This window comes from Ursus americanus, chromosome 21, assembly GCF_024610735.1.
Source record: "Ursus americanus isolate L20-20 chromosome 21, mUrsAme1.1.p, whole genome shotgun sequence".
NCBI lineage: Eukaryota > Metazoa > Chordata > Mammalia > Carnivora > Ursidae > Ursus > Ursus americanus.
In genome coordinates this window covers 38669819-38697517 of record NC_142147.1, presented here as the reverse complement: position 1 = coordinate 38697517, position 27699 = coordinate 38669819, and the positions used below count along the sequence as shown (strand labels likewise).

Genomic DNA, 27699 nt, shown 5'->3' with positions numbered 1-27699 from the left:
GCGACAAAGGACTATCTAGCCAGAATGTCCACAGCGCCTCTGCCGAGAAGCCCAGTTCTATGCATTAGCCCCACCTAGAGGGCCGAGGAAAATGCACATTTCTGGACTCGACTCCCAGAGTTTGTGATTCAGTAGGTCTGGTCTGGAGTGCGAGGGACCCAAATATCTGTATCTCTAACACGTTCCCAAGTGATGCTGATGCTGCCTGTCTGGGGACCACACTCTGAGAACCAGTGCTGTACAGCATAGTTGATTTCTTCTGTACTCTCCTTCCTCAATTTTACTAAGAACAAGAGATTTAAATCCTCACATAGCTATAAAGAAATCAATAAAATTCCAAACACATAGCTGAGACCTAAGAACTCAGCCTACGCACAGAGCGACTGTGGAGAAAGATTGTGACAGTGTGTGTATATCTTTAGTGTGAACAAGAAGCACGGTGAGCTCCGTCTCTTCTGGGAGGAGGGTGCTTTATCACTCAGAACCCATGTGCAGAGGTCAAGTTACCCCATTCGTTATTAAACATACACTCCGTTTAATCTCTAGTTGTTGCTTTCCAGAGGTTTTAAAGAAGTTTCATTTATTTACATTCGAGCAATAAAACTCCCAGAGGCAGGGGGAAGAAAGAACCTATGGTTTCCAGGGTCTGAGTTAGCACAGTGCTCTGCCTGCGACAGCAGGTGCTCTGATAGACAGGAACGTGACAGAGCGTAATGTTTTGAAATATTTACAGCAGAATCATCCAATAGTGTGATTTGCAAACATGATTTTTAGCCTAAAACCTTTGGCTTCAGATAAAATCCTACATGAAAGTATAAACAGATAAAACCAAAAGCTGAGCTGCTGTAGCTGACCCTCTCCATGGGTGAGCCCCCCTCCTCCCGGCAGCCCCTGCCCAGATGAGGGGCTACCCACAGTAGAGTAGGAAACCTACTGTTCTAACATGAAACCAAATTTGAAGGAAAAAATCTAAACTTAAAAAAAATATATCAGATTTTTTAAAAAAGAGGGTAAAAGCTCAACTGGCTAGCATAGCCTGGGCTCCCTGCCCAGGTACCGATGCAAGTCTCTAAATCTCAAAGATGCGACAAAAGGGTCACCAAATAGCCGGACTGACGACTCCCTGTCTCTTACGGGGGATTCTCAGAACTGAAGCACAGTTAAAGCTATTTCAGAAATTAGTCAACTGAGAGCATGAAGAACTTCATGATTTCCTATTGAAACTGAAGGACAGCTAATGAGGCGAATCCGGGACTGTATGTATTTACATATACCCAGTCCCTATAGAGATTATTTTAAGCATCTAATAAAATACGTAGGTTAAAATAGGATGCATTTTAGGGGGGCGCCTGGGTGGCACAGCGGTTAAAGCGTCTGCCTTCGGCTCAGGGCGTGATCCCGGTGTTCCGGGATCGAGCCCCACATCAGGCTCCTCCGCTGTGAGCCTGCTTCTTCCTCTCCCACTCCCCCTGCTTGTGTTCCCTCTCTCGCTGGCTGTCTCTATCTCTGTCAAATAAATAAATAAAATATTAAAAAAAAAAAAAAAAGGATGCATTTTAGGATCTCTTATTCTCTATAACGCAGGTAACGGGAAATTATTTTTCTACTTTATTCACCTCAATATAGGTCTGAAAACATGTTTATTTTTAGAATTTGCATCAGCTGAATAGTAAGTCAGAACCAAAATTAATTAGAAAAATTAAACTGTAGTTGTTTTTGCTATAATGTTTTTACTTGTTAAATACTTTTGGGAAACAGATCGGTTTTCCTATCAGTGCCTTCGTGAGAAGCGAAGGAGATGTTTGTAGCCTCTGCAAACCATTCTATTTGCCAATAACATAGAGTACATTGAGTCAAAGCAATTATTCTGCTAAATTAATGATGGCAAGAATGAGGAAAATCAGTCTTACCTTATAGCACAGATACAGCAGTATTAATATCGGTACTGAATATCGCATTATACATATCTATATAAGAAAGACATTATTTAGATCACAGGTATTTTTGCCTTACAGTTTTGCTTTGTAAACACATGACTTTTTTTCTTTTTAAAACAACAGAAATGTACTTTAGTGCAGCATGAGTCTCCAATCTGCCCAACAACTAAGTCAACGTAAGGGTCCCAATCACTCAGGAGATACTCCTAGCATCTACCATATTGCCACCTTGTGAATTTATAGGGGAGAATAACTCAAAACTGCATTTACAGGCTATTAATCATAACCATACACTTACTAATATTTGTTCTAAGTATAATTTATAATAATAATGGTGATAACTCTGGACAATGGGGTTACTGGTGATTTTTAATTTTTCCTTGTATGCTTTACAGTATTTCCAAATTCAGTATAATGAGCACATCTAACTTACGGTCTGGGAAAAAACAAATGATTTAAAAAATAAAATTAAAGTTGAGAATAAAGTTATTTAAAAAATAACTCCTTATAAAATCATAATGTGTCAGGGCACCTGGGTGGCTTGGTGGGTTAAGCGTCAGATCTTGACTTCAGCTCAGGTTATGATCTCAGGGTCATGAGCTCAAGCCCTGCATGGGGCTCCATGCTGGGAATGGAGCCTGCTTAAGACTCTCTCTCTCCCTCTCCTTCTGCCCCTCTGCCCTTCCCCTGCTCGCTCTCTAAAATAAAATTTAAAAAATCATAATGTGTCAGTTATCTATTTTCAGCTTCAAATTTTAGTCTCCATTTCATCAGACCGATGAACAGGCAACTACTGAAAATAACAGGAACTGGTATGAAAGAAATCCTAAAACTCATAATGAAAGGGAAATGGCAAAGGGACAGCACTGACCCTCTTTGGGTTATAAAGATGGAGCGACTTCAGGAGTAACTCCCATATCTCAGGGCTGCATAAGCCAAACGACGCGAACACACACATGTGCGACGTCCAGAGGTATTTCATTCTGTAACAACAGAGACATCCGCAGGTCAACCGGTGCCAGCTGCGGACAGACCTGCAGTGCGACACAGCTGTGCCATCTGTGAGAGGACAATCTGACTGAGGCTGTGCAGGAACCAACTGACAAAGAGTTAGTTATGAATTTCACTGCCTTTCAAGAAAATCATATAAATAAAAATGGAGGAATGCTGATAATTAGGAAAAAACTAGTTACTAGTAATATTTTGTACTGGAGAAGGTAGTAAACAAGGACATTTTACGGGAACCATAATTATCAATGAAGAGGGCTGTTTCCGAGTTGCATTGCTAAAATATGTCATGCATAGAGTGGTCGAGTAAAAAAATAATCAAGCAAACAGGTAAGACAAAATACCTCATTGTACTCAATGCCAAGAATCCAAACAGAATGGTATGTATTAGGTTGTAAGCAGTTTCTGGTTTCAGGATGATCGTGCACTTTCCCATTTGACCCGTGGATCGCTGGCTTGTAGAATCACTGAATAAAACAACACACATACAAAATTGAAGCTGGATACATCATTTAAGCTAGTTAAACCTTTTTTAAAGATACCAGAAACTTATGCCTCATGTATTTAGAAATGTGTTACTGCTCTAAGCGAAAATGAATCAGCATTAATCAACTCTGAATTTGTAAGGATAAAACTGGTATAACAATGCACTAATAACTAAAATTTAACAAATTTCATTTTAAGTAAAAATTTAGAATGCTTCAACCCTTTAAATTACAAGAAAATAGAAAAAATTCTTCTGGGATCACTTACATTGCAAGATATCTTTAAAGATATTTCATGAGTTACTAGCATTTTACAAGTTTTTACAAAGAAGAAAAAATAAAAATGAATCCGTAAACGTGGAATTCAGTTCCCTTCTGAACAAATGATCACATTTTAACCAACCAATACCTCATTAAAGATGTTGAACATGACTTTTTAAAATCAAAGATGGCTCCATTAAAATAATTACACCCATAAAATGAATAATAATTCCTTATCATATAACACCCAATTCATATTCTGTTTTCTATTAATGCCACATTAACACATTTTTCAGGGGGTTTCTTTGAATTAGGACCCACAGCTTTCACACTGCATTTCATCAACGTCTCTTTAAATTATTTTCAATCAATGCAAGTATCTTCCAGTTGGAGGCCATTTATTGCCTGAAGGAAACGTATCATTTGTCCTGTAACTACTCCCACCTTCTGGACTTGGCTGATTGTCTCCTTGTGGTGGTGTTGAATACATTTCTGTATTCCCATGCTCCTTATAAAATTGTAATTAGATCTAGAGGTTAATTATTAGAGTCAAGTTCATTTATTCTGGCAAGAACACTGCATGGGGGATATGCTGTACTCTAAATTGCATCACACCGGGGAAGCACATACTGTCCTATCTGGTTGTCTGAACTCTGGAGATGCTGAGATGGGCGAGTGGGTTCGGATGTTGTACAATTTGTTGTCAAGGGGATAAGGAAACAGCAGGAGGGGCTGCCAGTTTAAGATAAAAACAATACCTTTACAAGGCCCCACTTACCCTTCATAAAATCCTATAGACCTGGATATATATGGCGCTTCCATGCAACTAGAGAGCTCTTCTTTCCTAGAAATCCTTCCACCACCCTAGATTCACACGAAAATCAAACTGATATTCTAGGGTAATTTTCACCACTGGTAATAATCTTGACTTAGACGTTACATATTACAACCCAAACTCTGGCTTCTATGTTGCTACTAAAAGATTGCTCCAGACAAGGAGAACATATGTTCTCATCTCCCCTTGATACCTGAGAGAATTTTGCAACACCTCTCCCCATCTCCCCGGCCAAACTGGAAAGCTCTTACCAATCCCGCGAACACAGAGCCCGTGAGTTAATCCCCTTGCAGTCCTAGCCTTTACACTAATGCAGATGTGTTGCATAAACATAATAGTATCATCCTTCCTAGTACTAAAATGGTAGAAATACTTCAAATACTTGGCATTGATAAAATATCCTTCAAATTACTTAAAAGTTAATTAATACTAAGATACAATAATTCTTACATTACTTTAATTAATGTAATGTTTTCTTTTAATAAGGTTCTAATACCCCTACCTGGTAGATGAGGACGCTCTTTAGAGCATCTTCCCCTACAATCACACACCAGTCAGCCTGCAGAGACGGCTCACAGACTCACACTGAGCATGGCAGACACCGTCACAAAACACTGCAGGCCAACTGAGCTCCCTGCTTTGCATGCAGTCTAGAGTCCTGCCGACACTTGGCGTGTCGGGAATAATGTTAAATTACACTGTCTAGAATAATTTCCATCTATTTTTACAGGACTAAATTTTATCTTGGGCTAGATATCGGGCTAAGAACACTTCTGAAAGATACTAAAATAGTTTATAGTCAATGAAATATTTTCATGGTTCAATGTGGCTTCACTCTTAATAATCATAAAACATCTCAACTGATCTGGACTCATTTTAATGCCCTTTCCCAGCACAGCTCTCTGGTGGCTGCGAATCACAGATCACCAGCACCTTAATTGGCAAGATAACTACAGAGAAAAGGGCTTCCTTCTGAGCTTCATTAAGTTTTCACAAATGACAGTAGCTTCAATTTCTTACACTTAATTTTCTTTCAATTTAACATGGATAGTAAATGCAAAAACCTCCATCAGCTTTGTAGGTAGGCATTCTACAGGCTTTAAAAAAGTCTTTATACTCCCCCACTCTTTCTTTTAGCAGATTAGTGAACATGTTAAGTTTTTTAGACATAGTCAATTATTACTGAAGACTTTGGCGGACGCTAATAGTAACGGTCCACCTCAACTTTATAAGCCCCTTAGCAAGATGCAACTAAACAAACAATGGTTAACTCCTGATATTTCACGAGCAATAAAAAAGGCAGCTAGACAAAAGGTAGAAAAACAATAGGAAACTAATAATGAGAATGAAACAGAGACTATGAGTCAGTAATAATACCAGCTTAATGACAGCTAAAATCTACAAAATATCCTACGCGAGGCACCATTCTAAGTACTATTGTTTTAACTTATTTACTCTCCACAGAACCCTACAGAGTAGGTCTTCTGAGTATCCCCATTCCATAATAAGGGCAATGCAGAACTGGCTCAAAGAGGACCTTGTTCCCAGACCAGTCTTGACTGCACTGCCTGCTTTTTGCTGTCTCTTAGCTGGTCGATCCTTAACTACGGAGTGTGGGGTCCACTCTCATCTGGTTATGATCCCCCTCTGAGCTGAAAAGAGGGGGCCTGATATTTTGTGCCTATCTGTGCCTGATATTTTGAATTTCAACTGCAATTTTTCTGCAACACAAGAACAAGTTCATTAAAGCATAGGACAGGTTTCTGCAACATGCCGTACCTGAGATTATGGAAGGCGACCGCTAAGGCTGCCATCACTGTGATGGACAGAACAAATATGTAAGCATAAAAAAGGAGAGTATCTGAAAGCCTTCCAAATGTATTAAAAGGTAAGAGGCCAAATGCTTCTTCACACAGATACAGATTTGCATCAAAATCTCTAGGAAACAAATGAAAAGAAAGCAAAGTATTAAATTCAGTACAAGATAAATAAACCACAAATTTTTCCTCAAAATGAGCCTGGTATTAGTAGTTGAAGGCATAATGATAAATTAAGTTTTAAAGTCCCTGCTGATTTAATATAAAGAAAGCAAACATAAATTTTAAGTTCAGTCCTACCTTGTTGCTCCAAACCCAAATTTTGCCTTCAGAAATTTAAATATGTGTTCGTCTGACTTCAGATTAAGAATTTTCTATCAGGGAGGGAGAAAATGAAAATTGTTATTAGTGCCTTATGCATGGTTTCCTGATAATTTCCCATTGAATACATATATTCAGTGTCCAGTTTCAAAGGACTGTGTGCACATGTGTTTATAAAATTAGCGAATATTCTCAATAGTTGTTAGAACTGAGGAATTCTAACACGGGGACTTTCAAGCTCCCTCTGTTCCTTTTTTTTTTTTTTTTTTTTAGCAGAATCATTTTTTCCAACCATCTTACATGTAAGTAATAGATAAAAGATGAGCTTCTTCGGTCTTCGGCAGAGGGCTGAGGCCCTGTAAAGTACAAATTTTTTGATCAGAAAACCAATAATATGATGATCTGAAACCTCAAACAGATACAGAGCCCACAGGGCCTGTGTGGCTTTGGGGTTTCTGTCTGCAGACACAAGTAATAGAGGACTCAGTTACACAAAGACAATCGACGCCCCCGCGGTGGCCGTCCGGGGGAACCGACAAATGCCAGGGCGCATCATTAGTGATTATCATGCACATAACTTTATTTTTAATATATGGCTTATAAAAATCCATATAACAGAAATGGGTGAAGAAATCCTGTCAGAAGGAAAATGAAGACAGAAAAGAGAAGACAATGAATCTGGGAAGTGAGGTTAGTACATAAAATACATTCGCTCGAGATGAGCCATAAATCTGGGCTCACGCATCAAACTAGCAAATGCAGACGGAGATAAAAGCGCAGCTTCTAAGATTAAAACAAACCAGTTGCTCAAAAGAGATCCTAACACTCCTAGAACTGAGACTCAAGAGGAATTTTCCTCATGGGTACAGTAAAAACAGCAGGAGCCTCAAAGAAGATTTTTTCTAATTCCTCTCATTGTACGTAGTTGGCAAGACATCAAGTACAATTCAATAGATGTTATTCTTTGGGAAGTCAAGAATCAATGGTCCAGGCAGGCAGCTCTCTGCTGACTTAATCCAGGCACAGATCACTGAGTATCTAGAGTGGGGGAATGGATGAACTGCGTATCTTTCAGCCAACCCTTCAGAAATGCTGATTGCTCAGCTCAAATAAGCTTTTGATAAGTACTGAATTGTATGGAGTTGAAGAACATAGTGACAAGGACCCGGAGTGGAAGTGTTTAATGCGCCTGGATGAGTGAGTCTTTGATAGTCAACAGACAGGAAGAGGGACTGCCATTCTCTTACGGAAGAGAAGGAGTCTGTCATGTACATGCAGATGTCTCCTGTCCTGAAACCAGCCTTCTAGAAGGGGCAAAATCATCTTAATAAATCACTGTGCTTCTGACAGTAAAGTTAATTTATCTCTCTTTTTTAAAAGTAATCTCCACACGCAATGTGGGGCTCCAACTGATGACTCCGAGACCAAAAGTCACATGCTCCACCAACGGAGCCAGCCAGACGCCCTGCCAGTTTATTTAACTTTACCCAGTAAAAATCATGTCCGCTTTTTTTTGTACCATGGTGTAAGAAAATGCTCTCTAAAAAGTAGAATTTTTTAAGTTTAGAGAAACACTTGTTCAGTGCTTTTAAAGGTGAGCTTTTAAAAAGTTTAACTCAAAAAGTGAGTTCAAGTTAGAACATTAATTAAAGAGTGAACAGGGGTGCCTGTGGCTCCATCGGTTAAGCAGCTGCCTTTGGCTCAGGTCATGATCTCAGGGTCATAGGATCAAGCCCCACGTCAGGCTCTGCGCTCAGCGGGGAAACTGCTTCTCCCTCTCCCTCTGCTCCTACCCCCCTCCACTCATGCTCCCACTGTCAAATGGATAAAAAAATCTTTAACAAAGGATGAACAGAAATCAGTGACTAAAATCAAGAAAACAACTGTTATTGAAACAAAGTTAAAGCACAGCTTGTTACAAGTAAAACTGCTAATTCTGTAGTAATATGAATTAAAGGTCATTTTATTAACCTACCTTAATAATGTTGTTGAGAAAAAGTGTCAAACATAAAACTGCAAATAAATGTAACAATAGTTTCCCAAGCCTATTAAGGAAGCTTCCAGTCTTCAGATTTTTCTAGAAATTAAAACAGTTGAGTTTCAATTCTTTAGTTCATAAACATTTAAGATGGGATTACTTAAGGATTTAAAACATTTGATCATGCAGCATAGAGAAAATATGTGGAAAATATAACCAAGTTTTTATGAGATTACAATGTTTTAATATTTATAAATTTCTAATATAAGAGTAAATGAATTCCTTAATAACAAGCTTCATAAGATCAGAAAACTGTCCCCATCTTTCTTTCTTTTTTTTTTTTTAAGACCTTTGCAACCAGAGTATGGAGTCTGCCAGAAGAGACTCAGAATACACTGACTGAACAAATCTTGTGATCACTGATCCATTAATTCATGTAGCACAGACACAGCCATAACCCAATTAAATAAAAGAGCTATCAGTATAAAAAAAGGTAAATTGTGCTCTTTGACACATAATAGTTTTCTTATAACCCTTAGATAATTTTAAGATTATCAACTATAATATCTGAAGAGTTAAATATTCGTGATGTTTATTTATAATTAGAGTTAGAAGGATGAGTGAGAACTACTGTTTTAGATAATCAACTAAAGCCTGTTCTTAAAAGTCGTTATGACAGCTTGTCCATGACAGCTCTCACTCCAAAAGAAAAAGGATTTATTCTTTCCAAAGCAGAAAGTAAAACAGCTTCTTGATATAAAAGTGTTTATGAGAAATGTTTCTCATATGCTTATGAGAAAGAAAACAGGCTTTGTGACGCTATATGAAGAAAAACAATGGACTCTTAATTAAATCTCATGTAACTTTAAGAAATTTGAATTACTGACTAAAGCCAAAAGAATCAGGTCAATGTTTTCAAACGTGACACTCTAGGAAGTGTCCCCTTATTTCTATGTGTATGTCTCTGGCTTCTCACAATTCAGAGTTAGTTTTAATTCACTTAAAAATCAAGACCATGGTACAGAACGAGGGGTAAAGAGCAGGGCTACCACATCAGTAGTACGGTGTCCACCAACTTGACACCGCAACGAACATTTCCCCAAGCAACACCTTCTTCTTACTCTTGGATTCACACACACAAAAAAAGTTGAAGATTTTTGCTTTTATTTCAACTTCCTATCGATGGCATTCAAATAAGCATCTTTGGCTAATCCCTGAACTAAGATGCCAATTCTCTAAGAAAAGAAACATGTCAAAACAAAGGGATGGCACATCAGAAAGCTAGAAAACAGAAATGCTATACCATGCATGTAAAACCCCTCACAAAACACCTGAATAATGCCCTCAGTGCTTTTCAGTGGGAATTTGCTCAGACAACTTCCTTTGTGCACTGTATGAAAATAAGGCCCAACCAACCACACAATTAAAAAAAAAATTGCATTAAGGACACAAAAATGTCCTACCTGAAGTTTTCTTGCAATTAATACTGAAAGATTAAAACTGATAAGCAATGATCCAAGAATCATAGAATTAAAAAACTGAAGGATGCAGACCAGGAGCAAACCTGTCATTTGGATGCCGTACAGCCATGTCGCCTGCAACAAGCAAAGATCAGACGGTGAAATGGATTTTATCAAGAGACCACCACATGCTGACATGTTGGCCACGGGCTGGCTACAGCCTGAGTCACCAATAACACACCTCGCTTCAAGTAGTTCAGTCTAAAAAAAGTCCCCCAAAGGAAATCATTTACAGCCTGTTTCTTTACCTTTTAATTACACAGCACTTTAAACTTTGTGACGTTAATTAAGAAGGAAACATAATATGAAGCAAACAACGGCATACACGTATTCTGGAAACGAGCAAATGCGATCTGCAGCCTTCCGTTTTCTTCTAAATTCTTTTACAGTTACTGTCTACGGTAATTTTCTCAAGTTCTATTATTGCCGAATGTTGCACCCTTCAGGCCTGTGTCCTCTCCTGCTTCATTTTCTGGGTGCGTGCTGAACGCCATTAGACTGCCCAGTCCTCCCGGCGCGACGCCTCCGACCCCCTCCGCCTCACGGGTCAGGGGCAGGCGGCGCAGAGCGCCTGCGCACAGCGCCCGTTCGGGCGCACACCTGCTGCGCGACCCTGAAGCGCGGCACGCGGCCCAGCGGCAGAAGAGCGATGCCGACCGCTGCTTCAGAGCTGCCGCGAAAGCCGGGCGTAAGGACCGACATGGTGATGCCTCGCGTATCATGAGCGCTCACTAAAGACAGCTCTTGGTGTAGAACTGTTGACAGGTTGATACTAAAAGAAGCAAAACTCAACCCATTTGAACACAGAAAAAATGCCACAAACAAAAAATGACAGCCTCTAAGAAAGAGTTGATACTTATTTTCTTTTTCAAGACTTATTTATTTGAGAGAGAGAGAATGTAAGAGTGTTTGGGGGGGGGGGGAGAATCCTCAAGCCAACTCCCCGCTGAGCGCGGAGCCAGAGGCGGGCTGGATCCCAGGACCCGGAGACCAGGACCTGAGCTGAAATCAGGAGTCGGACAGACACCTAACCGACTGAGCCCCCCAGGCGCCCCACACTTGATACTTCCTTTCGTCTCTAAAACTGGACAATTCTACATTCTTATTGGCGTATGAAAACTTCTGCGTCTGTTCAGCAGCAAATCAGATTTCCCTCATTGTTTTGTTTTGTTTCACCTCGAAACAAAACTATATCAAAAATTTAAAGGCAACGGTTCCGTGTTTTTGGTTGGTGTTAACAGAAACTTGGATTTTAGGGTTATAAAGATAGAATATTTTATTGTAGAGATTTAGAAAATCCAGGAAAACATAAAAAGAAACAATAATGGCTAGAAAGGTGGGCTCTAAAATCAAAATCCAACACCACTACCTACGGAAATAATATTGATTTCATAGCGGTGTATGATATTTCATGTCGCATTTTCCTTATTTCACATTATATTGTACCACCTTCTCACATCAATGACTCTTCTGTGAAAACTTAATTTTAAATGGCTACATAACATTCTACCAGATGCCATGATTTGTCTGCCAGTGAATCATTTGTTTCCTGCTTTTTATTATTGTTGAAATTAATGTTATGAACATCCTTTTAAAAAAAAATCCTCAGATCATTGCATCTGGTTACACGCATCCACCCTTATCTGCCAGGGATATGTTCCAAGACCCCCAGTGGACGCCTGAAACCATGGATAGTAGTGAACCCTGTCCACAGCATACATCCCTGTGATAAAGTTTCATTTATAAATGAGGCACAGTAAGAGATTAACAATGATAACAAATAATAAAATAGAACAATTATAACCATGTACTGTTCAAAATTTATGTGAATGTGGTCTCTCTCAAAATGTCTTCTTCTACTGTATTCACCCTTCTTCTTGTGATGATGGGACACGGTAAAATAGCTAGGTGATAAGATGAAGGGAGGTGAGTGCTAGAGGCCTGGTGACAGAGCGTGAGCCTACTACTGACCGTATGTCAGAAGGCGGATTATCTGCTGCTCACCGGGGCTGACTGCACATGAATGAAACTGTGGATAAGTGAAGGGGGGCTACTGTAGCTCCTTAACTTGTTCATTGTTGTACCCCTAGCACCTAAAACAATGCCCACCAGAACAGTGTGGCTCAATAAATATGGGAGGTATGAATGAACGAAAGCATTTCCTCAGGACAGATTTCTAAAAGCACAATTACTGGTTAGTGAAGAAATGGCTTTTCTTTTTAAATAGCTTTATTGAGATATAATTCATATTCCACAAAATTCACCTATTTAAGGTGTACAATTCATGATTTTTAGTATTAATAGAGTTGTACAAATATCACCAGAATCTAATTTTAAGAGAACCTCATCATCTCCCCAACATCTTGCCAATCATCAGGTGATGTGCATATGGGTGGGTTCCACTTTCTGGCCATTATGACTCATGCTGCTATGAACATCCATGTACAAATTTTTACGTGAATATGTCTTCATTTTTCGTGGTTATGTACGTGGCAGTGGAATTGCTGGATCACATGGTAATTCTGTGTCTAACACGTGAGGAGATGCTAAATTGTTTTCCAAAATGGCTGCACCATTCTGTAATCCCACCAGCAATGTAGGAGCTTTCCAACGTCTTCACAACCTTGCCAACATTTGTTATCATCTGTCTTTGTTGTTGTTGTTTTTAGATTTTAGCCATCTGAGGGGGGGGGTAATGGTATCTTATTTTGGTTTTGATTTGTGTTTCCCTAATGAGTAAGGAGGCTGAGCATCTTTTCATGTGCTTGTTGGACATTTGCATATGTTCTCTGGAGACATGCCTATCCAATCTTCTGCCCATATTTTATTGTTGAAAGAGTTCTTTATATATTCTGGAACTGCCTTATCAGATATAGGATTTGCAAATATTCTCTCCCATTTTGTGAGTTGTCTTTTCACTTTGATGGTAATTTTGAAGCACAAAAGTTTTAATTTTGACGAAGTCCAATTCATCTATTTTTTCTTTAGTCACTTGTGCTTTTGGTGCTGGATCCTTAGAAAAAGGCTTGGCCTGACCCAAGGTCATGAAAAATTATTCCTGTCTTCTAAATGTTTTATAGTTAAAAAAAATAAATGTTTTATAGTTTTTAGCTCTTACAACTAGGTCTATGATCTATTTTGAGTTAATTATTGTGTATGGTGAGAGAGAGGAGTCCAACTTCATTCTTTCACATGTAGATATCTAGTTATCCCAGCACCATTTGTTGAAAAGATTATTCTTTCTCCATAATTATCTTGGCACCCTTGTTGAAAATCAAATTGACTGTTTATTTCTGAAGATTTATTTCTGGTCTCTCAATTTTATTTCATTGATTTATGTCCATCCGTCTACTAGTATCACAGTGTCTTGATTCCTATAGGTTGGAAGTAAGTTCTGAAATTGGAAAGTGGGAGTCTTCCAACTTTATTCCTCTTTTTCATGATTGTTTCGCTATTCTGGGTCCCTTGAGCTTCCACATGAATTTTAAGATCGGCTTGCCAATTTCTGCAAAAAAATTCACCTGGGATTCTGAGAGGAATCGTGTTGAATCTGTACAACAATTTAGGGAGTACAGCCATCTTAACAATAGTGTCTTCCAATCCATAAACATGGGATATCTTTCCAATTTATGTAGGTCTTTAAAACTTTCAATGTTTTGTAGTTTCCAGAGTATAAGCATAAGTACTTCTTTTGTTCAATTTATACCTATTTTATTCTTTTTGATACTTTTCCTTCTAGGAAGTATTTTTTTGCTCCCTTTCCTACTGGGGTATAAATATTTTTCTTACTGATTTGTAGGACTTCTTTAAGGATAACAAATCACTCATGAATACATTTTAAAGTATAAAACAATTTTCTGTCTGCCTTTTTTGAGTTATGGTGTTTTTGGTGTTGCCAGTTCTTTTTATATCAAATAGGCATAGTTCTAGAAAAAAGACAGTTTAAGTTACAACAAGATTGCACAGTTTTTACAAATGTAATGATATCCTAGTTTCACAAAAAACGTTGCTGGTGAGCAGCCAGAATGTAAAGTTGAGCAGTACTGTGTATTAGAAAGTCCTAGAGGGGCGCCTGGGTAGCGCAGTCGTTAAAGCGTCTGCCTTCGGCTCAGGGCGTGATCCTGGCGTACCGGGATCGAGTCCCACATCGGGCTCCTCTGCTGTGAGCCTGCTTCTTCCTCTCCCACTCCCCCTGCTGTGTTCCCTCTCTCGCTGGCTGTCTCTCTGTCACATAAATAAATAAAAATCTTTAAAAAAAAAAAAAAAAAAAAAAAAAGAAAGTCCTAGATTATAGTGGTAGATCTGATGTTTGACATTAGCTCAGCTTCTTGATTCTGTTAAGTTCCTATCTTTTGTGAAATTTGGGAAGTTTCCAAACATTCCTTCAAAAAGTACTTTTTCAATACTTTTCTCAGCCTCACGCTCTTTCTCTCTTTTGGGGATTCTGAATACAAGAACGTTAGAGTTTTTGTTATAGTCCCACAGGTCCCTGAGGCTCTGTTCTTTTTTTTTCCAGGCTATGTTCTCTTGTTCAAATTAGGTTAATTTCTAACTTGTTGGAGCTTCAAATTCACTGGTTCTTTTTTCTGACCACTCCATTCTCCTGCTGAGCCCATCTACTGAGTTTTTAATTGTCATTATTGGAGATTTTCAGCTCTAAAATTCCCACTTGCTCCTTATTTTTCTATTTTTCATTTGTTTCAGGTGTGTTTGTAATTGCTCCATGAAAAATTTTTATAATGGCTGCTTTAAATTCCTCATCAGATAATCCAACTTCTGCGTGTTGGTGTTGGCATCTGTTGATTGTCTCTTTTCACTCAAGAGAGATTTTCTTGGTTCTTAGTATAAGAAGTAATCTTCAATTGCATTGTATTCTGTTATGGGACTCTGGATTTTTTTAAAATTTGTGTCGGCAGGCCTCCTCTGACACCATACCAGTGCTAGGGCAGTGGGCGAAGAAGGATGCCGCTTCCTTATTTCCAGATGCTGTCAGATGTCTGGGTTTTCCACTTGACCTCCATCGACTTTTGGGAGACAGGGGAGAAGGGTGTCTCGTTGCTGGGAGATGGTGAAAGTTAAGGCTCCCTACAAGGCTTCTGGCTGAGAAGAGAAAGGATGCCTCATTAAATTGTTCTTCCCATGGCCTTCAGTGACACTGTGTGTGGAGGGGGGTGGGTGAAGGGAGAGAGGGAGGCTTGTTACTTCTGAATCATAGTTAAAACCGCAGCTTCCCTGTTGATCTTTTCTTTCTTTCTTTCTTTCTTTCTTTCTTTCTTTCTTTCTTTCTTTCTTTCTTTCCCTTTCTTTCTTTCTTTCTTTCTTTCTTTCTTTCTTTCTCTTTCTTTCTTTCTCTTTCTTTCTTCCTTTCTTCTTTCTTTCTCTTTCTTTCTTTCTTTCTTTCTTTCTTTCTTTCTTTCTTTCTTTCTTTCCTTCCTTCCTTCCTTCCTTCCTTCCTTCCTTTCTTTCCTTTCTAAGATTTTTATTTAATTATTTGACAGAGAGAGACAGCAAGAGAGGGAACACAAGCAAGGGGAGTGTGAGGGGGAGAAGGAGGCTTCCTGCTGAACAGGGAGCCCGATGCGGGACTCGGTCCCAGGATCATGACCTGAGCTGAAGGCAGACGCTTAACAGCTGAGCCACCCAGGAGCGCCTCTCTGTTGATCTTTTCTGACACCATCCTGTCAGGAAAGGGAAGGGATATCTCATGACCACTGGATGAGGGCTGAAGGTTCTCCACGTGGCCTTCACTGAAGCTTCTGGGAGATGGTGAAAGCGCTGTCTCCCCAGCAGACTTCGGCACAGCCCTAGCAGAAAGTGAGCAGCTTGGTATAGCTGGGTGAGTGTGGAAGTCTGGCTTCCCCACTGGCCCTCTGCTGATGGAGGGAGGAGTGAAGCTGCAGTCTTTTTCCGTGCTGTTTGGCCGAAGTACTGCAGATAATGTCTGAATGTATTCTTTCTTGCTAGAGATATCTTGCCTCCCTTTTCCTGGTCCTTTGGCTTTTCTTGGGGCTTCTGACTGGGTCCTTTGCCATTTCCTGGTTGCTGACTTTTCCAGCACCTTCTCTGGGATATATGGGGGAAAAAGAAAATCCAAGGGCCTCACTGCCGTGTTCCTCCTCTGGGCGCCAGGGCTCGAAGCAGCCTGCTTTCGCTTCTTCCCCACTCGAAATCCTCCTCTGTGCGTGTTATATACACCATCCAGGGCTCTTAGCTGTACTAAGCGGGAGGAACAGGGACAAGGGCATTCACTCCATCTTGTCTGGAACCACATGGAGTACTCTAGATTATCCTCGTATGTAGTGTTCATTCACGTATCTTGCTGTTTTCACAACGGCTTTATAAAACTTCATTAGCTTCCATATTCTTTAATGGAGCCAAGATATATGCTTTATACCACCTACTATTCTGCTCTATATTTAAAAGCCTAGACACATCTCTCAGTGAAACTTGAGCTTTTGATGGCAAGCAATTTTCCATCACCCAGGAAAAGAGGAAATGTACTGAAGAGGATACCGCTACTTGTCAGCACATCAGACTCTGAATTGCATTACCTTTTTCTACACCAACTATTCTGACTCTCCCGTTTGACATGATTAGAGGTCAGTGATTCCAATTTATGAAGAAACGAAGGCTCCAAGAAGTTAAATCACTTTAAAGAGCTAGTTATTTTCATACCCAATAGCAGCAGCTTGGCTTTACAACCCAGGATTCTTTCATTATTATACTGTTCCTCCTCAAGTTTTGATACTTACAACTACTGCTGCTAACATTAACATAGTTTCAACTACAAAAGTTTAACCAAGTGTAGAACTGAATACAATGTGAATTACCTGTATTATTCTTTTGTTTTGTGGTGTGTTTGTGCCAAACCAGTATCTTTTATTGTTTTCTATTTTAAAAATAGAAAAAGTAATATATGTTCATTACAGAAAAATTCAAAAGACTTAAAGGACAAAAGGAATTTAAGTACATCAGTCTCATCAATCACAGTCAGCCGACTGCTAATACTTTGATGTATATCTTTTCAGAAACTGTTCACTTTCTCTATATGTGTTTTACTTTTATTTTTTCTATTTTAATTTTTTAGAAAGATTTTATTTATTTATTTCAGAGGTAAGTAGAGAGAGAGTACGCAAGCTGGGGGAGGAGCAGAGGGAGAAGGACAAGTAGACTTCACGCTGAGGGCAGAGCCGAATGCAGGGCTTGATCCCACGACCCTAAGATCAGGACCTGAGCTGAAATCAAGAGTTGGACACTTAACTGACAGAGCCACCCAGGTGCCCCATATGTGTTTTATTTTTTAAAAAGAGGGAGGGAAGATAATGGTTATATAACACTCTGTTACATTGATATACCATATTTATTTACTGATACCCTATTGCTCTTGACTTAGGTAGTTTCCAGCTAGCTTTTCCTTATTACAATACAAGTAAAATGAACACGTTTGATTATTTCCTTAGGCTAAATCTCTAGAGGTGAGAGTGTCAGTGAAAGAGAAAACACATTTCTAGGCTTTTCTGTGAAATTACACTGCAGAAAAATTTTATATAGTTGTTTTCAAAATGGCTCGATGTATTTATTTTTTATGTGACAGCGTACAGAGTTCTTTTGAAAGTACTTGCTAGAAAGGGGGAAAACGTGCTATTACATACAAAGAGAGAAAGGGAGACCAACCGGCTCAGGAGAGCAGGCTTGGAGAAATGCAAAGGCATCCAGGCATCCCCTCCCCGTAGCTTACACGTCACCATGACCAAAATCCAAAGAGGTTACAAAGCAGGAAAAGCAAATATGAACAGACTCAGCTTCATTTGTACACAAGGCTTTCTGAGGAAGCTGGAGCTCTATTACCATTACTTAATAGCATATACGTGGCCTACATACACACCACACACACTTCCCTTTGCTCTACCTACTTGCTCTCCTTCCTGTATTTTACCTTTATATCCGCCCCCCAGCACTCCATCCAAATTCTACTCTTCTCATTTGTGGCCCAGATGGTCTCCCACGTTTGTGGAACCTCTCCGGCCTACAAAGAACCTGCTTAGACTTCTAGCACTTCTTATTATTACCAATTAACCTCTCTAGACATACGGACATCTAATTGTTCTAGCTGTCCACATCTTTACTTCCCATCGCAGCACACACACGATGTCTTATACCGGTGGCGAGTCTCTGTTGTACCTGTCCACTGCCCGGCAGACGGACAAGGTATACGTGCTGGTGGACTGTCATGTTTTCTAATTCAGATGCAGCCAGGCTCTAAAGATTGTTGCATCTCTACTGACATGGAATAAATGTATACGACTCTTCTCTATTACATTGTCTTGCTGCTTTAGAATTAGAAATAATATCTTATGATACTTAAGTTACTGTTACTTTAGTAACAATGAACAGTTTTTAAAACATCCACAATACATTAAAACACATTTCTTGCATGTGAAAAACACCTTGCCATGAAATGACAGCAGCACACAACGGCTGTCACACGCTGTGAGACAAACAACGGCTTCCTTAAAATGGCCCCGTCCCACGTGTGGCCTTTTTTGGTCCAGGCAATGGGGATTCCCATTTCATACTTGATAAATGTTACTATGAAAATGTTATAAAGTACCACAGAAAGGTGTGGTATACCTATTGATTTCCTTGGGGGACAAAGGCAATACCTAATAAGACATTTTGCAAGAGCTATCTTATATTTTAAAATTTAAGTCATCTCCATAAAGGACAATTGATCTAGACATCTGTGCTCCAGATAAATCCATCTTTAATGGAGAATAAACAGAATAAAAGTTAAGATGGTCCAACTAGGCTGCACGGATTACTCAACCTCAACTGACCACAACATACCTACATTATAACTCAGAGGTGGCTTTGACTTTACTGCTAAGCATGTGTGCATTATGAACTCCTGTGATATAAACCACTCAACGACGACTACCTCGAATGAGAGAAGAGAGCAACGCTTACCTTCACTGCCGGCAGCATGTCCAAGGAGTCCAGTGTGAACAGCACTAATGCTTGCATCAGCATCATAAATTGATTAAATTGCCATGTCAGGCTAAAGAGAAAAGTTGATATGAAAATGGCAAGAAGTGTCAGCCTCTGTAAAAAGAAAACCTTTGTATAATTTCCACGTCTCTAGTAATAAAGAGCCCTGCAGATAAGTTCTCTCAAGAGCAGCCAGTATCTCTATAAACCAAATAGAAAAACCATAAACTGTTGCTCTGGAAAACCCTTGCATTTGTTATTTAAGCTCTAAATACCCTACAGTGACACCGGGCATATAAATATTCACATAAGGTGTGTGTACTCCCCAGTGTTACGGAGGCGGTAATGCACCGAATCACATCTCAAGGGCAATGGCTTAAGGATTCTGACACTTCTGCAGAAATTGTGTGCGGGTTTGCTCAACTATTTGAGAGCGGATTATGTAGAGGACATTTTTAACATAGAAAACAAAAACATTTTCTTTGCAAAGTAGGAAAGGGGCTCAGAAAGGGAAAACTTAATTTAACTCAAGTTAAAAGATTGGTCACGGAAGGAGAACTATTCACACGCGATGGGACACCATGCACGTCACATTTTCTGAAGCTTCTTCAACAAAACTAGAGAATTAAAAAATAAAGAAAGTATTACGAAAACTTACTTCAGAAAGAGGCTGCAAGTTTGGTCGCAGGAAATACGTGATTGCTGCTATCTGAATCGCAAAGAACGGCAGAGCCCAATTCTCCCTCAGTGGGATGGTAAACTCCACTCTTGTGGTATCTATTCTGCACACAGAAAACACAAACGGCCACAGGAATAATTTTTACTATAATTATTTGAAAAGCTTTCCTAAAGCGAAAGATGTAGGACATTAAATATACTTAAGATTCTGGTTATCGGTTCTCAAAAATAATGATTTGTCCTTACCGTTATCATCCCCGTACCATCAAGTTGCACTGAGAAAATGTAAGGAAACTGTCCCCAGGTACGCAGCTAGCTAAGGGGTAGACTGGGCTCCAAGCCATGGTGGGGTGCCTCCAAAACCCAGGAATATGCACTTGTGCCTAACTGCCTCGAACCTGTATTTCCCTCGAAGTTCATCAGTGCAGACTGGCGGCATGTCGCATTCTCCCTCTATTTCTTTGCTGCTTAAATCTGAATCTTAAATTTGTCATTGGGAATAATCTGTAGAAGCGTCTTGTCCCTCTGGAATGTGAACCACCAGATGGTAAGTATAGCGAAGTTTTTACCTTTGTACACCCAGTACCAAGAAACATCCCCACACAGAAGGCATTCAATAAATGTCTTCTGTTTCCTCCTGACAGAACAACAAATTTGACTTTCATTTACTCTTAGCAAGGATACTATGTTAACATGTTAAGAGGTAGCATAATAGTGTTTTCATAGTCGGCGTTTGACTCTGATGGAGACTAAGCTGGGGCCGTGTGTGTGTGTGTGTGTGTGTGTGTGTGTGTGTACGTGTGTGTATGACTTTATCTATATATACGTACACCTTTACTTTTCAAGTAATATGTCTGTATGTGTGTATGTGTGTGTGTATTATATATATATATATAACTTATATATACTTATATATATATACATATATATATGTGTGTATATATATAACTTAACCTTTTAAACTTTAATTTTCTCATCTCTCTGGGACGCCTGGGTGGCTCAATCAGTTAAGCATCTGTCTCTGGCTCAGGTCATGATCTCAGGGTCCTGGGATGGAGCCCCTCAGCAGGCTCCCCTTTCTCCCTCTCCCTCTGCCCCTCCCTGCCGTTTGCGCTCGTTCGCTCTTTCAAATAAATAAAATCTTTAATTAAAAAAATTCATCATCTCTAAAATGGTCATAATATCTATCCCTATAGGATTGTTAAAAGAATATATATAAAGCATTTTGTAAAGTGATTAGCATAAAGTAAGCACTCAATAAGTTTATAATAAGAAGTAATTTGCTTAGGATTTTAAAATAAAATCGATATTAGAACTTGGTGCTGAAGTTTTAAGACTCCTACTGAATACTGGTGTTGCTACTGTAGGTCAAGAAAAAATTCAACGTATCTTGACTACGTCTTAAAAAAAATGCTATTTCATGGCGCCTGGGTGGCTCAGGTGGTTAAACATCTGCCTTTGGCTCAGGTTATGATCCCAGAGTTCTGGGGTCAAGCCCTGTGTTGGGCTCCCTGCTCAGTGGGGAGTCTGCTTCTCCTTCTCCCTCTGCCCCTCCCCACTCTCGTGCTTGCTCTCTCTCTCTCCTCTCAAATAAATCAATAAAATCTTTTTAAAAAATGCTATTTCATGCTCCAGTATTAAGAATAATAGATATTAACTAAATATTATAAAAACCTCCTTGCATTTGTACAGTGCTTTACGCTTTGCTAATATGAGCCACATACAACCCTACTAAGGTTGACAGTAAAGATACTATAAAATGTCTTTAAGAGAGGAGATATGTGGCCAGAGAAATACTGATCACACATCCAATTGGTAATAGAACTGGAGTTAATATGATGATTCTCTTGACTTGTCATTCAATGGTTTGTTCCTCAGCTGGAAATATATATTTAAGTAGGACTTTGTACCTTGCTAAATAAGACAAGTAAACACCACAAGGAAAACCAAAGAGAAAATACTCCCATACAAACCAATGTGGCCAAAAAACTTCCTCTGAACTGGAAATCAAGAACCCTCGTTTTCACTTGTATCTTAGGAAGGGAGAAGGGACACTGATTGCAACTCACCTGTTGGTGACGTACCAGAACGCTGCTAGAAGCCCCGACAGCCACGTCCCACTAAGCAGCCAGCTGGTTATGTATAGGGCTGTGACATAGATCGCCTGCAGTCCAAACAAGGTGTAAATATAAAAATAAACTGGCTCTAAGTATTTCTGGAAAAATGAACAATAAAAAATATTTGTTATGGAAGCCCTTATTACCTTTTCATTGTCACTTAAAAAATAGGACAGTGAGGGGCACCTGGCTGGCTCAGTTGCTAAGAGCATGTGACTCTTAATCCCAGGGTTGCGAGTTCAAGCCCCACCTTGGGTGTGGAGCCTACTTACAAAAAAAAAAAAAAAAAAAATTACAAAAAGTATGACAGTGGAAATGTAATATTCAGCAACTGGGTGTTAATTACAAGCCATAAGCCTACACCAGTCCTTTCTGGGCAAAAGTGCTGGCAGCCTTTCTTCTTACTAGCAGAGTGGGAGAGGGAAGGGAGGCCTGGAGGACTCTGGCTTCATTCTTTAGACAAGCTTTACATCTAACTGTGTCCAGTATTGCCTCATTCACACGAAGTGGTCATTGTCATTTGCTAATTTCCAATTTTTTAATTTCAAAGTTAAGGGAGGAGTGATTACATGTTTCTAAATGAAGATATGTATCAGCCTCTAGACCGCACACATGTATTATTAGCCAGGATGCAACTATATGTAAAAAAATATCTTATAAAAACATATATAAAAAGTAAAATTTACAACATATCTGGAGGAAATTAGGATTTTGTTGCTTTTCTACCAAGGCAGTGAAAGATCTGAATAACATCTATGAAAGTTGAACAGCAGATTTTGACTTTTGTGTGATATTAACAACACAGAACATAACATACCTGTATGGGTAGGACTCTATATAAAATACTGAGAAAAACTTCTTGGTAAATATTCATGCGTTGAAGAAGGTTAATTGTCCTCATAGACTCAGTTTTGTTATCATATATTAAGCCATGAAAACCTAAGGTTGATATTTGAAAGATCAGGAAAAAAATAATTGCAATTGTAAATCATTCATTTAAAATTATTCATAGATTCTTTAGTGTGTGCCAGAGAATGTGCTAGGCGTTGAGGATACAACAGTAAGCAAAAAACACAGTCCCACCCTCAGAGAGCTTACTGTATACTTGATGGACGTTCACATGTTTACACAAATACAGGCGAACTATAACTTGTGTGAGTACTATTAAAAAAAAACAAACGTATGTTCTTTTACAGAAATTTAGGCCAAGAGGATCTTATATCCCCACTCTGCCCTCCTGCCAGGAAACCGACAGTACCTCTTTTGGGGCTATTAGTAGCCTATGGGTTTGGCCATTTGACTTGCTCTGACCAATAGCATGTGAGAGGATGTGACATCCCTTAATAAGAGATGATGCCTGTTTCCACCCACAGTGTGGCTATTTCCCTCTGTCATGACAACAGCAGGGTCCAAATAGGGGCTGGATAATAAACGTAAGAAATAAACCTGTTGTTAATAGAATTCCGTGGCTACACTGAGGTCATTTGCCTCACTGTAACCAAGCTACCTAATTAATAGAAGGTTTGAAGAGATAGTTCACAGAAGAAAACATGCATACAGTCCTTTCACGTATGAAAAGATGCTCAACCTCTCCTGTGGGAGTGCAAATTAACACTACAGTGAGATATACCATTTCTCACCTATCAGCTTGGAAAAAAATTAAGAAGTCTGACAACATCCTCTATTTTATAGTCCTTATGAGGTTAACAGATTCAGGTAATGATCACCAACAGTGCTAACCCATTAGGTGAGAGGCTACTTGAGAACTTATTAATGGATCAGTCTCAACCCGAAGAGAGAGAGTGCGCATCACGTGCCCCCAGCGTGGAAGCGTGCACCGCCACACAGGAAGCACTCCTGCTGACACAGAACCTAGACCTGAGCAAGTCTCTAGATCCCACTACCAGTCAACAGGAGACGCAGGCAACAGAGAATCATGAAATGACACCGTGGGGCTCCAGCAATATCCTGAAAGTGAAAAACTCTATCAGACAAATGAATCTGTGTTTTCAACAAAAAAATTACAAGAAAAGAAGATGGAAAGACGTCTATAGATTAAAAGAAAGAGAGAGAGGGGTGCCTGGTTGGCTCATTCAGTAGAGCAAGCAACTCCTGATCTTGGAGTTGTGAGTTCGACCCCCATGTGGGTGTAGAGATTACTTAAAAATAAAATCTTAAGAAAAAAGAGAGAGAGACAGAGCAAATGATTGCAATGCATGGAGTTTATCTGGATCTCAAAAACGATATTAAAACTCTGGAAGACAATCAGAAAAATGAGAACACTGACTAAATATTTGATAGTAAGAAATCTCCTAATTGTGCTTTAAGTGTGATAATAGTCATGTGGTAATACTTAGAAAAGGGGTTGCCATCCTTTAGAGAAATATATTAATGATACATTTACAAATGTAGAAATAGGATGTCTTGGAGTTTCTCCAAAATCATCTGGTCTGAAAATGGGGTGTAGAGAGGAGACAAGATTGGTTATGAGTTGGTAACTGTGGTGGCTAGTGATAGACATGTGAAAATCCACCAGAGGATTCTCTCTAACCTTTTACATGTTTGAAATTTTCTAGTAGGAAGATCTTAACAAATGACTTAGAGGAAACGAAACAGATGAACCACTGAGTTTGTGGGAATAATTTGAAAGAAAATACTCATTATTCACCTTTAAGAGCAGAGATTCCCAACTTTAACACTACTGTTATTTTGACATTTGAGGCCTGATCAGTCTTTGTTGTTGAGACCTTGCAGGATGCTTAGGAACATCCCCACCTCTGCCCATTCCAGCAGCACAACCCTCCCCAACCCACCCTCGCTGTGACAACCGACAACATATCGGGATGTTCTAGATGTCCCCTGGGGACACAACTGCCCTTCCTTAAGAACCACTGCTTTAGAGAATGCTAGAGAAGCAAACCACAGTTGCCAGACTCATTGCTGACTCACTGTTCTCAGTAGTTATGTTCCATAAAAAGTTGCAGTGAACCCTGAATTAGCAATACTGAGCCCTGTAGGAAATACAGGGTTATGTTCTTATGAGCCTCTGGTCATGCATTTTCATCAACCAATCGACACATGACCATAGAAAGACACCTTCTCTAACACATATATGAGTGAATCATTAACGCTGAACACATGGCCAGCAGCACTCTAACTCATGCCTGAACCAAGCTTAGCTAACACGTGTTTTCTCTGTATGCCTTCTTCACGGCCTGCGTGCACTTGGGAACTCCAGACAGCACTTTAGCTCTATGCGGGGGGCCATTTCAGACTGCAGAATCACTAACGAAAAGCAGAAAAATGCAAAAAGCATGGCCCTAGGTAGACTGTGAAAAGAAGGAGAGCTGAAACGAGATGGCAGTCACCACCTCGTCCCACCTCGGCTGGGAACATGCAAGCCAGGTGACTAAACGTTCTCGCTGCTCTGCACAAGCCCGTGAATGCCTGCCAAAGCACCACGAGTACGGATTCCGGGGTTACAAACAGGTTTAGTAAGTGAATTTGTAAATACGGACTCCATGAATAACGAGGATCAACTGTTTGGGGAAAGAAAATCAACACCTATCTTGCCTTTGTTGTATAAACTGGACCTCAAAGTCATCAAATAGTTGATGAGAGAAAGGTTTCTTAAATAACAGAGTTGCAGCTAACAAATACAAGAGCAATGCAGAATGTCACTTCTGTAACTACTGAAATAACAGATACAGGCAATAAGCATCAATGGCCGCTAAAACCATTAAGTGAAAGGCCAATGGGTAATAACCTTATTATGGGGGAACCTGGCAATCTACACAGGAACTGTTTAATACTTAGGGCGCAAAAAGAAAGATAAGCAACATTTCATGTCTCCCACTGTGATAGAATTAGAAGTGCAAAACATCACCCACGAAGGATTCTTGCCAAAAACATATCGGAATCCAAGCCAAGCCCAGCAAACGTCTCTGTCATGCGTGTTCGTGCTGAGCACAGTAAGCACACAGTAAGCAGGAGAGAGCCTTCTGGAGCTTCTATTAGCGGAGTCAAGGTAAAGGTTATGGGCGCTAAACCACTCACAGACAGCGAAAATGTGGGAAAATGGCAACTGCAAAATAAAGGACCAAATGGGGAGACTGGGGACAAGAAGGACAACTGTAATTTTTGTCTGACCAAAACGCCTGCTGTTTTTAGACAATACTCCTTTCACTTGCAAAGACCTTCTCCAAAACGATCATGAGAAAAAAACAGCAGCAAAACCAAGAAACTGCAAAGAGATGAGGTTTGGGACGGAGTAGAGCGGATGAGAGGAGAGTCACATTAGGTATCACAGAACTTCTTCCAGAGCAAAACACTGGTTACTTGAGCAGGGAAAAACTACACAAGTTTAAAGAAACTGTACACAAGTTCAAAGAAACTGTACACAAGTTCTAGAAAGCACTTAAAATGCTTTAGTGCACAAGTAGGTTCGGCTGAAATACTGACAAGGATGCAGTGGATCCCATGAAGCTGTTAGTCGTCCTTACCTTGCATGAGGGTTGGAGCCTGCAGCATTTGCTTGTAGTAGGAGTAATATAGCCCACATTCTGTTCTGAATGAGATTTCTCGCTCCACTTCCTGAAATAAAGTTAGGTCTACTGGGTTTACATGAGCTAGTTTTTTGTTTTTGTTTTTTTTTAAATATCTATTGTCACTGCAGAAACAGGATCCAAAACTACAATTTAAAAGAAAAAAAAAACCTCTCAAAATATAGTCTTAAGAAATCTTGGCAAACCAAAACAATAGAAGGCTGGTAACTGTTGAAGCTGGGTGGGAATTACAGGAGTTTATTATGCGATTCTCTCTACTTTTGTGGATGTTTAAAACTTTCCGTAAGAAACTGTTTTACAAAATGGAGACAAGTAGTTCCATTTACGTGGATGCTTCACAGTTAAGTTTTTCTTTTATTTCACACAAAACTTAAAAAAAAATCACCAATCTTATGTGATATTAGTGAGAATCAAAATAGGGACAGTATAAAAAAAATCCCCCAAATGAAAGGAACTATAATTGCATTAGACACCTACCTAAAAGCTAACAGTATTATATAAGATTAATAACTTTCTGTTTCTTCTAAGAATATAAGGTACTCTGAGTGAAACGGGGCAGACCTTTTACATGTGAATTTTAGTTTGCCAAGTGTCACCCTGGTGGAAAGATGCTCATGAAGGCAAATGGATACAATAGCAAACTGCTTTTAAATAAGTACTCAATTTTAGAAGAACTGAAAATTGAAAGTGACAGCTATTAGCCAATTCGGTTGTAAGATGCTTTTATGAAATTTAAATTTTAAATCATTAACAAAATCTGGAGGCAATTGGTGGTGAGGATGGGGAAGACATTCTGGAATAATCATATTAATATTCTTAGATACAGTATTTCATATATATATATATATATATATATGGCAGTATAAATGAATAAAAATGATAATTTGTCATTACAGATTTTTTTACACCAGTGTTCAAGATGCCAGGCCCTAGAATCTGGCACACATTGTCTAAAGTGTATTTCCATCGCTGTTTTTCCTACCATAGCAGATCCCTATTCTATAAACCCAGACTTACTGGGGGAAGATGCTAAACACAAAACATGGTACATTCTAGGGGATAAGCTTCTTTTAACACACCTTTGTTTAACACCCCCTGCCTCCAACTATCTTTCAAACTGTAATAAACATTTCATGAAAACAACCACTCATGCTATTTATTGTCGGGCCTGAAATTATTTCATGTATCT

General features: G+C 39.4%; 1 protein-coding gene across 5 annotated transcripts in view; it reads right to left on the bottom strand.

Annotated features, from left to right (window-relative positions):
* The window catches only part of DPY19L3 (dpy-19 like C-mannosyltransferase 3), a 70343-nt gene that overhangs the window by 18344 nt on the left and 24300 nt on the right, over window positions 1–27699 (bottom strand). For 2 of the 5 annotated variants that reach the window (XM_045796145.2, XM_045796144.2), the window contains exons 4-15: window positions 26448–26538; window positions 22763–22884; window positions 21898–22043; window positions 19809–19932; window positions 19130–19264; window positions 10106–10237; window positions 8640–8741; window positions 6644–6717; window positions 6306–6464; window positions 3290–3412; window positions 2809–2920; window positions 1911–1967 (exon numbers count right to left, since the gene is read on the bottom strand). In XM_045796145.2, the coding sequence (XP_045652101.1) occupies window positions 1911–1967; window positions 2809–2920; window positions 3290–3412; window positions 6306–6464; window positions 6644–6717; window positions 8640–8741; window positions 10106–10237; window positions 19130–19264; window positions 19809–19932; window positions 21898–22043; window positions 22763–22884; window positions 26448–26538 (1377 nt within the window). The remainder of the gene's footprint in view (window positions 1–1910; window positions 1968–2808; window positions 2921–3289; window positions 3413–6305; window positions 6465–6643; window positions 6718–8639; window positions 8742–10105; window positions 10238–19129; window positions 19265–19808; window positions 19933–21897; window positions 22044–22762; window positions 22885–26447; window positions 26539–27699) is intronic. The other 3 variants (XM_045796146.2, XM_045796148.2, XM_045796149.2) reach the window with 3 other exon arrangements.